General features: G+C 38.6%; 1 protein-coding gene across 1 annotated transcript; it reads left to right on the top strand.

Moving 5' to 3' along the window:
* The first annotated feature begins 13 nt into the window (after positions 1–13).
* LOC143696938 (CUB and zona pellucida-like domain-containing protein 1) lies at positions 14–15,274 on the top strand. Its single transcript, XM_077193864.1, has 14 exons — positions 14–129; positions 3,947–4,214; positions 5,086–5,279; positions 5,533–5,670; positions 5,767–5,896; positions 6,019–6,208; positions 6,960–7,101; positions 8,494–8,649; positions 8,738–8,793; positions 9,432–9,607; positions 9,716–10,116; positions 12,054–12,150; positions 12,227–12,404; positions 13,026–15,274. Exons 2-14 carry the CDS (start codon positions 4,083–4,085, stop codon positions 13,178–13,180), a joined length of 2,145 nt encoding a protein of 714 aa, XP_077049979.1. The 5' UTR covers positions 14–129; positions 3,947–4,082; the 3' UTR covers positions 13,181–15,274.
* Positions 15,275–15,811: the final 537 nt, after the last annotated feature.

Raw genomic sequence — 15,811 nt, 5'->3', positions numbered from 1 at the left:
TCCATGTCAATCAAAAGAGGTTCGCTCTAATGGGAGGGGGCCGGGGCGTGTGTCTGAAGGTCTCCGAAAGCAGAAAGCAAGGAAATTCGCAATTAGGATAATTTTGACACGTTTGGGCCACTTTTCTGGGTCAGTATGTTGGTATATATATATGTATATGTAAGTATGCCATTACGTAGGCTAGCATAGGCCTACACTTCACGGATTGTTTTTAAAAGAAAGGACGCGTTAAATTGATCTAAAGTGACAGTAATGATATTTATGTTAGTACATATTTCTTTTTCAAATAAATGCTGTTCTTTGAACTTTCTATTAATCAAATATAAAGGTTTCCACAAAAATATTAACCACCACAGCTGTTTTCTTTTCAACAAGAGCAATAAATCATCATATTAAAATGATTTCTGAAGGATCATGTGATACTGAAGTCTGGATTAATGATACTGCAATTTCAGATTTGCCGTCACGGGAATAAATTACACAGTAAAATAGAATATATTAAATCCTAATGATATTTCATAATATTTATATTTTAATGTATTTTGGTCAAATAAATGTAGCCTTGGTGAGCAAAAAAAAAAAAAAAAAGTGGTGAAAAAATCTTATCAGCTCCAAACTTTTGAATGCTTTGAATACATTACATACAATCACATACAGTCCTGAATGAAGTCATTAATATTTAGTCATTAGCATGCATATAGTGTTGTTGTTGTTGTTACACAATCTTGCAATGCCATGTCTACATCTTTTCAACAGGATTTTTGATACTAATATATAACTTTTAAACTCACGCACAATCACAAAAGATATTACAGTCTGTAGGAGATTTATTCAAAAGTAATAAAAACAACATTTTGACTGTAGACAAATGCAGCAGGAGGCAAGTATGATCTAAATGTTCTACACAAAATCCTTTTGTTCAGTTCAACTGTGTCTAATTAATATTTTCTAGTTCTTTAGATGTCTCACTCTCTTCTTCTTCTTTCAGCTCTACATTTAAAGGAAATGTTATGAAAGTTACCCAACTGTTTCTCCGAATAAACAAGTCTTAACAATAAAACTACCTTATTGAGCATTACAGTAGTTAGAGCTGATTTATCAGCGATTATAGACCTCAGGTTGCCCAAGGAGTTCAAGCTGTCCTTACTTATACCCGTTTGTTTTTTTTACAAATCTGTGTGACATCTTTGTTCTGTTGATCAGAAAAAGGAGATGTTATGACTGACAGCCTCAGTGTCCACATACTATACATTCATTGAATTTTTCGCCTTGAAAATGCAAGTTGATCGAGACTGTCATTACTTAAAGGGATACTCCACCAGTTTTTCTTATTAAACTATGTTATTCCCTTAACTAAGACGAGTTGATACATACCTCTCTCGTCTCAGTGCGTGCACTATATCGCTCTGTATTGCCGCAAAACTATGTTAGCACTTAGCTTAGCCCATGCATTAAATATGGGCCAAGCAGAGAAGCGACCAAACACTTCCACGTTTTCCCTATGTAAACACAGTTACTCGAGTAGTGTAACTTGACCTGGGCTGGTGACACAAAATAAACCGTTGCGCTTTTCTAAGCGTTTAAAATTGATGACTATATTGTATGGCGGAATACCATAACAAGTGCTTTTGAGCACTTCGACTTGGCGCAATGATATCTTCACTCGTGAAAAGTCCTCTTACCGGCTCCCGCTTCCTCTCCCCCTCCCTCTGACATTTCCGTCAATACAACCAACGTGACATGCGCCGGCAGTAGTAGTTCGAGCGGAGTTGACGAAGTAACAGGTTGTTGGAAGCTAGTTTGTGTACAATAATGGTTAAAGCGTGCATCGTAAAGGGTTGTGAAAATAAGGAGAATGTACATAGTGCTGTCATTTTTCACCGAATTCCAACACACCACATACAGCGGAGAGCTTGGTTGAGTTATACGGTTTAAGGCTTATACTACATGTTTCTTTCTGAGCTCAGTCCTTATCTAAATAAAACAGTAACTTTTTATTTCCTGTCTCAGAAGCGCACTGATTTCACAGATATGTTACTCAGCTAAGGTTACTGACACTTCCAGGACAACTAAATACCATGCAAAAGTACACTTACAGCGTTGGGTGATGATCCTCTTTCTTGTGTAAGTGATCTGAATATTGTTGGTGTAGCCTCATCCTTTAGGCGTGTTCCTGTGCAGGTATAGTCCTCCTTTGTGAAATGTTCGGAGCAAACACGCCACTTCTTCAGAGTCATCAATGGTGTTTTGGGATTCTTGTTCAAAGCAGCTAACCAAGCTCTCCGCTGTATGTGGTGTGTTGGAATTCGGTGAAAAATGACAGCATTATGTACATTCTCCTTATTTTCACAACCCTTTACGATGCACGCTTTAACCATTATTGTACACAAACTAGCTTCCAACAACCTGTTACTTCGTCAACTCCGCTCGAACTACTACTGCCGGCGCATGTCACGTTGGTTGTATTGACGGAAATGTCAGAGGGAGGGGGAGAGGAAGCGGGAGCCGGTAAGAGGACTTTTCACGAGTGAAGATATTATTGCGCCAAGTCGAAGTGCTCAAAAGCACTTGTTATGGTATTCCGCCATACAATATAGTCATCAATTTTAAACGCTTAGAAAAGCGCAACGGTTTATTTTGTGTCACCAGCCCAGGTCAAGTTACACTACTCGAGTAACTGTGTTTACATAGGGAAAACGTGGAAGTGTTTGGTCGCTTCTCTGCTTGGCCCATATTTAATGCATGGGCTAAGCTAAGTGCTAACATAGTTTTGCGGCAATACAGAGCGATATAGTGCACGCACTGAGACGAGAGAGGTATGTATCAACTCGTCTTAGTTAAGGGAATAACATAGTTTAATAAGAAAAACTGGTGGAGTATCCCTTTAACATCCTTTGTACATAGAAGAAAGGAAGTTGACAGATTTGGAATTACATGGGGCTGAGTAAACAATGCCCTAATTTATACATGTAGGCTATATATATATATATATATATATATATATATATATCAGGTCCGTAGCCAGCCTATTGAAATGGGGGGGGGGGGGGGGTCTTTTTTCAAAAAGTGGACCTTTTTGCAGTTTTTCTCCTCCTTTTGTATTTAATTATGAGGCTCAAATACTTCATTTTGGTGACCTTTTATGCACTAATTTGTGCTGGATTAGCTTGTCTGCTGGTTAACGAGCACGCTTTTTGATGCAATAAAATATGCCTAAATATTTACTGCATTGTTGACCTCTCTCTGAACTGCACGCGCGGCACACACATACACGTCCAGCTACAATAATCATATTAATTTGAAACAGCAACCCAGAATATTTGTCACAAGCATTGATTAAAACAATGATGACAGTAATCACATGAAGAAAAAAAAACGACTTAAATTCTGGACCTTTTGCAGTGAGGGGGGGTATCCCCCCCCCCGAACCCCCCCTGCCTACGGGCTTGTATATATATATATATATATATATATATATATATATATATATATATATATATATATATATATATATAGTTAAAGAGGCATATCATTATGTTGCTTTGAAAAAAATATTGACATATCATCATACATTTAGCCACTATGGTTAATAGTGATTCCAGAGATACAACATGGTTAACAGTTTGATCATCTGTAATATTTTGTATCTTGTTTGTGGAATGTGAATTTCATCTTGATCATCTACAAAAATTGGTTTATAAATTAGTTTATCTTATTGCTACACATATAAAAACAATTTTATACAAATTTGTATAATACAATTTGTTATACTAAATTTTGACAGACTAATTTAGAAAATAATATTTTTTTACAATGAATCATGATATTGTTATAATTATATCTGTATATCATATATCTCTTATATCTCTTGATATTTGTAATTTTAATAGGAAATTAAAGTTGATACAGTAACCAGATATACAAAATCTGTGTGTGGCTTTTTAAGGAAGCTGATTCCTGTCATTCATCACATGCTTGTCTTCAAATGGTGGAACAACTTAAACAATAACTTAGAAACCGAAGGCATCCACCCATTTCTCTTTGTATAAGGCATTGCTCACTGAACGTTTCCATCAGACGCAATGGCACACGGCACGATGCTGCTGCTGCTGCTGCTGATTAGCTTGACTCTTGCTGTGGGACCAGCCGTAGGTTTCTATGGGGGTTCCTTGACGTTCACGCCTGGAAACAGATTTCCAGATGGATCCGTGGAGGTAAATCCAGTTTTAACATTTTATAACTGAATGAGTCTCACTCTGTTTATTTTGAATCCATTTTATTTGACCTCTATTTTAACTGTCATACAAAATATGTAAAATTAATTTTACGTAAAATTAAGAAATCTATACGTCGATTGTAAATTGTTGCTGAAGTTTGGTTGCTGTGATGCAATTCTATTTTAGTATTATTTATATAACGTAATTATTCATATTGTGAATTTGCTTATATTTATGTATTTTAAGTTTTCATTTCATTAGAAATGTTGTTATGTGCTTTTGTAATTTTATTAGTTTTTGATTTGAATATATTTAGCTTTAATTTATTTTCATTTCAGTTTTAGTTTTAGTCCTTTTAATACTTCAACTAAACATTCATTTCAGTTAGCTGCCAAGGCAACCTTTCTAATTTTCAATAAACTTTTGAAAGTTTAAGTTTTCATCTAATATTTATATTTTACTTTATTTCAGCTTTATTTCAATTACTGAAAATTAGAAATTGGTCAATATATTAATAATTGATGACTTATATAATAGATTTCGTTAACAATAACAAAGGGAGCCATTGCTATATCCTTGCAGTCAGATACACTGTAAAAAATTATATGATCAATAAGCTATGACAACATGTTTTTATACTGCTTTTACGCATGTAAGTTAGGCAAATTATACACGATTCAAAAAATGTGTACGTAATAAAATGTAATTTAAGTTGTAATGACTTAAACATCCAAGTTGATTATACTTAAAATATTTAAGGCAGCAACTTTTAAAAAGAAATAACATTTTTAAAAGAAATCTCTCCTGAGAAAAATTCACTAGAGTTAAACATGTGGTAACCCCGGTATCCTCTATATGCTTTATGCAGATGCATTTCTACTACAGAGAGTCCACTAGGGGTCCCTGTGGTTCTCAAGTCAACTGGATCTGTGAGAGTGGATCCTGTGGCGTCCTCACCAACACAGAACCTATGGAGACAGACAGCACAGCTCAAAATCTGTGGTGCCAATCAGAGGTTCACATTGCCACCAATGTCACTAGTAATGGTCCCTTCATTCTGAGGTAATTTGGATGCTGCTTTTATATTATAGAACTAGTATGTTCTACCTTAAGTTATTGATAACAGTCTTACATGGTCGCTTAATCATAAAATCCCAAAATGCACATACTAAAGACCTTTTTTTTGTTAATAGTTTAGGTTAAAGGAATGTTATTATGCTAAGTTAGTTAATGCGTAACGTGAACTCATGCATTTAAAAACAAAATACATGACATTAAAAGAATGCATTTCCTTTTGATCAAATATTTCTTTCAGTTTCTCTGGTTGCTGCTGGGATGATAATGTTCATGGTGTCGGTGGATGGACGCTTCACACTCATGTATACACTGGCCAGCGATCTGACACTCAGTCTCCAAACAGATCCCCTGTTTCTGCAACAATTCCAAACATAAGGTTTGTGCATTTTAATGTATTATTCACATTTGCCTTTATAACAGACACATCTATTTTCAAAAAATAAACTTGCTCCATCTTCTGTTTGATAATCAGGATTCCTCAGAACTGCTTCCAGAATCTTCAGTTGCTGGCACATGACCCAGATGACGATGTTGTGAGATGCAGGTTTAATGACGCCAACTGCACACTGTGCCATCAACATCCAAACATACATCTTCACAAGGTAATGTTGTGTGTGTGTGTGTGTGTGTGTGTGTGTGTGTGTGTGTGTGTGTGTGTGTGTGTGTGTGTGTGTGTGTGTGTGTGTGTGTGTGTGTGTGTATAATGATGTATTCTGCGTTGTAGGAATCATGCACTTTGTACACAGGAGATTCACTGGCCCTGGGTGTGCATGTGTTTGAGCTCATCCTGGAGGATTATCCTGTTTCAAACATAACTGTGATGGACCATAATGGGGTCTTCTCGATCAGTAATTCATTCAATGACACCAATCCAACTGCTCTCAGTCAAGTGCCTCTGCAGTTTGGAGTTGAAAGTGAGTGAGAATCAGATTTGTACAACTTGCCTTTGTACAAATCTGCTATGGTTTAAACAAAGACTCTCCTTTATGCAATACAATAAATTAGGAAGCTACTTGTATAGATATAGCCTTTCAAAAATCACACACTTGGATTCAGTTGAGTAATAAAAGAAAGAAATATCTTTAAAATGTTTTACTTATCAAAGTTAAGTTAGGCTACAGAAATATCATTACTTAATTAAAAGCAATCTCTAAAAAATTCCTAATACAGTAATCACAAATGACTGGAAAATCAATGCAGATAATACTAAGGTGTGAAATGTATAATCTATTGTTGAATAAAGCATTGACATAATGTAAAGAAAGAAATTAAAGTCAAAAGTGCATTTGAAAGAGTGTAAACTAGATAGAGACAGTATATTTCTGCCAATAGAGACATCAATCACCACCAGCAGAACATTAGAATTTGTGTTTAATCGACCTGAACAACCAGTTTCTGTCATTTGGCAGAATGTGTGAAAGAGCCAGAAACAATGCAATAAATGACAAAAGAAAAAATGTGGATGAACAGGCTCCGTGGTTAATTATCTCACAGCATGTAATTGAAAGTAGAAGCGAACTTATGTGTACACAGTTTGTGGTTGATGAAACACTTAGAATGTGTATTGTAGGTCTGTTGTGCTCAGTAATGTACATTGTACCACTGACATTGTGTATTGTCTGCACTGTTTCTGTGGATTTAAACACAATCTTCGGCATTTTGCAGTTCTTCCACCAACTCACGGTTGTGTGCCAGGGGTGAACAAGCCAAGTTTCTTGACACCAACTCCTTTGCATGGAAATGTACACCATGCTGCTGTGGGACAGACTCACAAGATCACCCTCAAAGCACAGGTCTCAGACAACAGGTCCGAATGATGTTTCGTGTTACATATTTGTCTTCCACTCTTTGTCAGCCAGTTAGTTTACATTGTCTTTGACCTCTGGATTTAATTGCATTTCACTTTTTTGCTACATTTCTGTTGCTACCAAACTACAACAACCCAGCTAACATGGAATGTTCCCAGAACTTTGGCTAACATTCAAGGACAGGTTCTCTCAAAGTTATGAACTAACATTCTTCTAGTAAGGTTATTATCCATTCAGAGTTATCTGGTCTTCAACTCAAAATGTAAGCACTGTCAAGGGTCTATGATGGAGGACTCAAATGCAGAACGAGTGTTAACAGGTTTTATTGACAAACAGTAGACTGAAGACAGGATGTGTTGGGAGAGGTGAACAGTCCAAACAATAGGCAGGGATGAGACACAATGACAGCCGTAGTAACTAGCCGAGCAGCACTTGTAACTAGCAAGAGAACTGGAAGCTGGAGAGTAGAAATGGCAGAGCAGAATGAGACCGCAGAATACTAGCAGTAGCCAGACAGGAACTTGTAAGTACTCCAGCAAGGCACTCAGGGATCTCAGGCTCTGCACCAGGCTACCTCCAAAGCCAAGAGTGTAACCATTCAGGGACACTCTGCTAGCAGGACTGGAACTAGAGACACAGAAGACAAGACAGACAGGACCGATGGCAGAACTAAAGAACAAAATACTTCTACAAATAAAACACTGTAGACTTTAGTCACAAGAAACAAACTATGTAGCAAAGAAGTACAACATCTAGCCGAACTGGCAACACATGAGGGAAAGAGCACACACATAAAGGGAGTTAACAAGAGTAACAGGTGAGAACACTTAGACAAGGAACAGGTGAACACACTCACGTAAACGAGGACTGAAAACAAGGGAGCAGAGAATATGAGGAACAGGTGACAACACTCAGACAAACGAGGACTCAACTAGACAAGAGGGCGTGGTACAGGGAAACAAGGAGGCAGGAACAGAGGAGCACATGGCCAACACAAACACAACCATATGTTCAAGCACAACACAAACATAGAGACATGAAACAAAGACAACACAGACAAAGCTGCCAGAGCAAGACCCTGACAAGCGTAAAACATTGTTCATGTTTTGATGACGTGTCTTGAATATTCTGAAATAACATTTTAAATAACTTAATGTGAACATCAGCAAAACGTTCTAAAAATATTTGTGTTAGCTGGGAGAGTTGTTTTTCTGTATAATTGTTTTTTTTTAGTTTTTTTTTAGTGCAGTGACTTTGGTTAGGAGAACTGAATTTATTTTTTATCACTAGGTCAAAAGCATACCTTGATATGCTCAACTGAAAATGTTTTATAAAGCAGGTTTTCTATGTGCCAGTTGATGTTATGTGATCTTTCTGTTCCTCTTGTGTAGCATCTTTGACTTCCAGGTCAGTGGCCCCTCTAATATGTCTAAGACTCTGACAAGTTTGAGTAATGGGATTATGATGGCAACATTGACCTGGATTCCACAGGAGACAGATCTGTTTCGTCATGTTCCTGTGTGTTTCACAGCAGAGACACTTCACAGGTAAAAGGGGATCTGTATTTAAGTTCACCAGTTATTTGTGTTCTCTCTATAATTTCTCAAGAGTTCTTTTCTCTCTTTTCTTAATCAGTCAGTCAGAAATTAGGTGCATTATTGTGGTTGTGGCAAAAGCAAGGGTTCTATCAGGTAAATACATTAACAGAAACATCTTTTTTGTAAGTATTTGAATACAGATGTGAATGCTTAGCAAATACTGGTGTGTTCTGTGTTGTTTGTGAATGAAACCGTGTTTTTGAATGAATCTTTTAAGTATATAAACAATTTTTGCGTTTTATCGATCTCAACATTTGAAGCGACTGCTGAACTGCTGAACGTTCTAAAGTTTTATGGCATGTTGGTTTGTTCAGTTAATGTTTTAATAACGTTAAACTCATACTCATATTGTTGTAATTTGTGGAGAAAACATTGCTTTGACTCTCTGTCTAGAGTTCTTTCCCTCACTGGATTTGTAGACATGCAACATTTTTTGAGGAATCGGTTAAATGAAGGATTGAATGACATTGCACAAATACAGTACATTCACTTATTGACACCTATTGGCGCAAAGAGCCACTGAATTAATTAGTGACCAAACTTTTAAGTGAATCACTGAGGATCAACCAAAATCCTCACCACTTCTAGCGAGTGCGTATATACACTGGTTGAACAAAATTAACAGTACATTGTGTTGCTGTGTGGTGACAAACCTGATTTCATGATTTAAATGCAAATTACATAAAAATACACTAGAATCGTGACTTAATAAATGCATCATATCTTTTAAGGTGAAGCAAAGGTCATCTGTGACGATAACAGTATCAGCATTGTAGTCAGTAAAGCCTCCATGGATGGCATTGACCAGGACTGGGTCCAACTGCGAGACCCCACCTGCTCTCTTACTTCCAATCAAACCCACATCCTGGGCACAATGTCCCTCAACACCTGTGGCACTACGATGGATGTATGGGAACTGTGTTTTATATTCTTTAAGTTCTTTTTGGAATATTTGAGTGTTGTGTTGAAGCCCTTTACATTCTGATTATTTTTTTCTTCATTTAACACCAACCAGGACTCTGGAGATTTCTTTGTCTTCAATAACGAGATCAACTCATTTGAGAACCCAAATGCTGTTATCACCAGACGCAATCAAGTTAAATTTGGCTTCTCCTGCCAGTATCCCAAAATAGCCAGTGTGTCCAACCGCTATGTCAACCACAAATCTGACTACATCTTCACTGAATCCAGCTTTGGCACATTTAGTTACTCATTTGAAGTTTTCACAGACCAAACCTTTAACAGTAAGGTAGATCCTAGCCAGTATCCAGTGCAGGTTCAGCTGATGGACAAGATCTACATGGGCATTGAAGCCCGTACTGCTCTCCCAGAGGTCACACTCTTCGTTGAGTCCTGCAGGGCCACTCCTGAAGACAATCCGTTCAGTCCTGTCTTTTATGACATCATCAAAGATGGGTAAGACTTTATCATGAACTAGATTTTTACATTTTCAGAATGAGCAATGACATGCACTAATGACAGAGTGAGTTTATTCAAGATTGTCATTAGTAATGTTTAAAACACTGCAGTATTGTTACAAAATTAAAGGCTCACTGGGTTAAGCTTTTGGTCTAGTAACACAAAGGTTTCGGGTTCAAGCCCATGTAGAAAGTTGGTGTTCTCCGATAGATGATCGGTCTTCAAGTCGTTGAAAGACTTGAACGTTATAAATAGACACCCCCAACATTATGACACTGATGTGTCTAAAATCGGTCACTTGTTCACACATTTACTATTTTCTACATGGTGAATAGCACATAGGGAATAGGGAATGATCCAGACTGTGTAAATATGCTTTCCATTGGGGTGAATGAAGTCTGATTTGATTTCACATTAGTGTCACATGAATCGCCGCAGCGCACACAGTCTTTTCCGGTCCAGAGACACATTAGCACAGAGCGGATCATCTGCGCGAGTCTGTGCATACTAGAAAACGTATCGGGCTTCTTCGTGATTTCAATTAGCAGATTCTGCAAAAAATTGAAATTCACCAATTTTGAAAAAAAACTCTTCTTTCTCATTTTGCTCGAAAGTTGTGCTGCCGACTTGTGTCCCTGGTTTCTGTGACGGGTCACATTTGTCTGCAAATGCACGGAAGTGCACAGATGTGAACCAATCAGGCTTCAGTTTCCCCACAGTGTCAGAAAAGTCTGACGCAATGCTCATTCCTGTTATCTCAGGGAACCAAGGTTATGTCCGTAACTAGAATATACATTAATTATAATTATATACAGAATATATTTTAATATATTCCTGTGGTGTCAAAGCTGAATTTACACTCCAGTCTTCAATGTCACATGATCCTTCAGCATACTCCTCCTTGTGTCCGAGATATCAGGACTGCTTAGGTGGCTCAGGGACCGGTTCTAGCTTAGGATGGGGTCCCTAGCGCCTGGGAAACGTGTAGCACTTTGCTGGGCGGAAGCGCTGCTTTCCCTCAGGTTCTGCCTTTTGTTGGGGCTGAGCGGGTGCGTAAACAGGCTTGACGTGCTGCTGAGTGAACAATGAACCAGCCTGGCCGCGAGCGCAGATGTAGCTCTACATGAATTGGATGGATGGGAGGCTTTCGCCATTCCAGCAAAAGGGTGGACAATGATGCGCAGTGACGGTTTCCTCCAATGGGGGAAGTTTAGTATATAATTTTTCCTCCATGTCGTCAACTGTGGTGAGGGCCGCTGAAGAGCAGCTGGAGTTGCTGGTCTCAGTGAGTCCAGCCGCGGTGTGGGCGCGTCTCTGGCAAGCGACATCTGAGTCATGCTCATACGAGGGAAGCAGGGGAACCCTGCATGAGCCACACTCGTGGCTTGAAATTTTGCAACAAACATAGTGTAATTTGCTCTTTTAGAATAGAAATTTGCTCCTTTGCGTTCGCCGGAAAGGCACCATTGATCTGCTGCAGGTGGTTTGCTTCGATGGCAAGTACAGAGGCTTCTGTCTTGTCGTCTTCAAAATCAGCTAGGAGATTATCTTCACACTGAAATCCTTCCCAGTTTCTGCAGGCTGAAAAGCAACTTGTCATCAGGCTTCAGTATTCAGAGAAAACTGAGTTTCCCCATAGTATCATAAAAAAACTGATGCAATGCAAGTGAACCATATCAAAAGGGAACTGTAATTTTTAACTGTAATATTCACAATATTACTGTTTCTGATCAAAAAATTGCAGCCTTGGTGAGCATACACTTAAACAAATCTCAGTAAGGCATGATGAATGTTCTGTGTTGCATTTTCTCTTTAATTTGAAAAATAATGCACAATTCCAAGTATTTTGTCCTACCACTGGCAAAAATACTGAAACTGAACACTCTCAAAACGTGTTTTAGAAGTCATTCAGTTCTTTGATTGTGTTATTTCAGGTGTGTTATGGATGAAACTGTCATGCCTCACCCAAGTGACTCCACAAAATATGACTTTGAGATCCAAGCTTTCAAGTTCACAGGAGGATTTGATGAGGTGTGTGCATTTGCATAACAATAATGTGTAAATTGTGTTGAGCAGGAACCTTTCACTATAATGATCGTGTTGACAGGTGTACATTAGCTGCTCCGTGATCCTGTGTGCAAAAGACAGCTCAAACTCAAGATGTGCCCAAGGCTGCCTCGGTCAAGCCGCTCACAGACGTAGGCGAGACGTAAGCCAAGAAACAGCCAGGCACTACATCACCCAGGGTCCCCTGCGTGTGGCGAGACAGACTCATAAATCTGCAGGTATATGAATTTGGTTTAAAGGGTTCCAATTATGCTTTTTTACATTTGCAACATTCTTTAGTGTGAAATGTTGCTGTTTGAGCATGAAAAAGGTCTGCAAAGTTACAATGCACAAAGTCACTCCAAAGGGATATCTACATATCAATAAGCACTGAATCTCCCTGAAACGCCTCGATTCTATGACCATACTTATGATTTCACAATATTTATAATTTAAATAATTCCCACCCATGGCATACAGGGGAAAAAAAGGGGGAAAAACTCACAAGGGAAAGGGGTGTGAAATTTACGAAATGGTGGTCAATGTCACAACACACTGATCCAGCCGGTTCACAAGGAGGGGCTTCATAGAGACAGGAACTAAATAAACAGTGTGCTACTGACAGACTGGGAAGAGACGTGCTGCAACAATGTGAATCATGTGAATAATGTGTTTTTTGAACATGAACTCATGAAAACCTATTCTAGTGGATCCCAAAAACAAAATCTGACTTTGAAAAAGAGCATATTAGGTCTTTTAAACAACAGTTTTAATTTGTGGCTTAATTATTCCTTTAGCAGTGACTGTAATATGATTTCTGTCATTATTTTCTTTTTAACTCTTACTCTTTCATTTTGTAGCCTCAAATGATGGTGGATTTCTACACATGAGCACAAGCACTGGGGTCTTTGCAGGACTCTTTGTTGTCTCCATTGCGGTGGTGGCAGGGATGTTGGTATATAATGCCAAAAGAACAAGATCAGTTGATCACATGCATCTACTGTCCACTTTCTGAGATCCTTTAAGTGGCCAGTTTGAGTAGACACACAAAGAACACAATGAATTGCAATTAAAGTCTTTCCATTTGGATAACATATCTTATACAAGAGCAGTAAATGAACAGTTTTTGAGGGTAAATGGTATAATCGCACAACAATGGGCTTTGGTATGGCTGGTATTGTCCTAATTCTTTCAGCATATTGTCTTTTTCCCCCACTCATGGACCATGTTACACAGGCACACACACACACTTTACCACTTCAGAATGGGGGATTCATCTTGCCTGTCCAATAAACACAGCAACTACTGGTGCTCTCACCACACAACACCAAATCACCCGCTGTGAACACTGCAGACCGATAACGGAACCACCACACACAGAGGAATCTGGCTAATACTGGAACTCCATTTCTGAGTAGAGGAAAAAAGCAGTATGAGATACAAACAAACAAATACACATTCCACGTAATGGTCTGTCAATTAAACACTTATCGCATGCTACCAGAAGGAATCAGTTTGTCACAATCATTCACTGGTTAACTCTTGCCAGCACAGTGCTATCCTATAAAAATTTAATCTCACAATACAACAGAATACTCAAAACACATTTTCAAATAACATCCACAGTGACATAATATTCACAATGAAACACAATAGTAGTGACAAAACCAGTAGCTTCTCGCCACTGTACTCAAGTCTTAATATCAATTCTATTAACAACTAAATTTAGATGCGTCACCAAAAACTGGGAATGCACTATCGACACGGTCGTCAAGGAGACCCTCGTTCGCTGGAATGAGATCCTCAAACAATTAGAATAGGTTGGTTTCACGTGATGTCACGCTGCTGCATCTCGAGAGCGCGGAAATTCAGATGGAGGGCAGGAAGTGAAATAGCTGAGGATCTGCCATCAATGTTTTGTTTAGTTTACGGCTGCTCCAATCGTTCTAATCGAGAAAAGGGAAAGGGTTTTTATAGAGTACCAAAGATTGTCATTCATAAAGGTGAGAAATGTAAAAAGCTCACAGGACAACACCGTAAAAAGTGGATTTTTTACGTAACGTTACGTCTGCGGTTTGGGAGGAGCAGAGTCTGTTAATGCCGTGTCTGCAGCGACGGGATGTTAGCTAGCCAACGTGTTTTTTGTGTCTGTTTATATAGCATTAGGTTGTCGTTCAGGTGATCAGTGGGAATGGAACATTAAATGATCAAGGTAAATTAGACTCAATACGGTCTCTCCGCAATGGTTTCCTCCATAGACGTATTCTCCATGTTTACTTCCTGCCCTCCATCTGAAATCGCCCCGCCTTCCCACGTCATCATAATCACGTGACTGAAACCCAGCTATAAATATACAGTACAGATCGGCAATGTCTGTACAATGCGTCGTTGTGGTCGTCAAGGAGACCCTCGTTCGCTGGAATGAGATCGTCAAACAATTAAAATAAAGGTACAGATCGACAGTAGATGTCTCGTTCCAATAAAAGGCAGAGGAAGAGTCAAAGACAGCTTGCAGAGGAGAATACAACTCAGTTCAGAAGCACTCCAGTTCGCATGACTTCCGGATGCAGGCAATCCTAATTCACAGGACCATCAAATGGGTCGCATAAAGTCTAACAGCGCCCACAAAGCCTGCTGCAACACCTCCTGGGCCCCGTGTCAATGTTAAAATATAATACACAACATTTCCATTTAAGAAATACTGTCTCGTGAACCTGATGTTAAAATAAGCATAACATACCTGCATATGGTAACTCGCACTGCCCAGTGCACTTGATGGCGTGCCAATTATGGCCTCACATTGACATATATTGGTTCGACGTGTCTAAAGTACTCCGCAGCCACACACTGTAAATCACATGAGTCTCAAATTACCCTTCCACACAAAACGTTTATGAGACTGCCACCAGTAGCTCTTACCTCCTGGACATAAACACGGCGCTCCAGAAATGACGCCACTCCCAGGACCCTGAAAGACGTGCTTAATGATGTCAACCTCATCTCCTTTTATATCCCTTGAAGGTGCCGTATCCGCCCCTAATCACTATAATGATTGATCGCATCACCACATGCATGTTTCTGTATTCTTTAAATAAAATGTCCATTTAAGTATTTATTGTGTTAATGTGTTGGTCCATGTGTGCAGAAAGTGTTTATTCAGTCATTATTGCATAGAAAACCGCTTTACTTATCTTCATTACAAGAAAAAAAGAACTGGATTCAAATTAATCAAATTAATTATAAAAATTATCATTACTCAAATATCAAAACTATTGCAGTGTTTCCATTCAGTCTTTATGACTGGTGCGTTTCCTCTGCTGTGCATTCTTTATGTAAAGGTTATAGAAGAAACATAAAAGTAATAACACCCAACATTACATATCCACAGCAACAAACCTGCTTATTAGGTTTGTGTTGAAATGCTCTAACAAAAGAAAGTAGTCCTGGATTCATGCCACCTATACCTCAGGTGACTTACAAGAAAGCACAACTTCCTTATGGTACTGAAAAAAAATGGTGTATGTGACAAAAATGCTGCAGGACAGGATGTGCGAGTGTTCTTTAAACTAAGACTTCAGAGAAAGTACATGTCCTTAAATTACATTGGGTTTCTATCACTTGTTCCAATGGACACGTTGATCTCCTC

The sequence above is a fragment of the Siphateles boraxobius genome, unplaced genomic scaffold (assembly GCF_051911475.1).
Source record: "Siphateles boraxobius isolate OS27281-9 unplaced genomic scaffold, OSU_SipBor_1 31, whole genome shotgun sequence".
In the NCBI taxonomy this organism is placed as follows: Eukaryota; Metazoa; Chordata; class Actinopteri; order Cypriniformes; family Leuciscidae; genus Siphateles; species Siphateles boraxobius.
This window is presented reverse-complemented; position numbering and strand designations above follow the sequence as displayed.

Coding starts and splice junctions, on each gene's coding strand:
- LOC143696938 (XM_077193864.1), top strand. CDS start 4,083: ATGGCACACGGCACGATGCTGCTGCTGCTGCTGCTGATTAGCTTGACT. Junction 4,215..5,085: donor TTCCAGATGGATCCGTGGAG/GTAAATCCAGTT, acceptor TGCTTTATGCAG/ATGCATTTCTACTACAGAGA. Junction 12,405..13,025: donor ACAGACTCATAAATCTGCAG/GTATATGAATTT, acceptor TTCATTTTGTAG/CCTCAAATGATGGTGGATTT.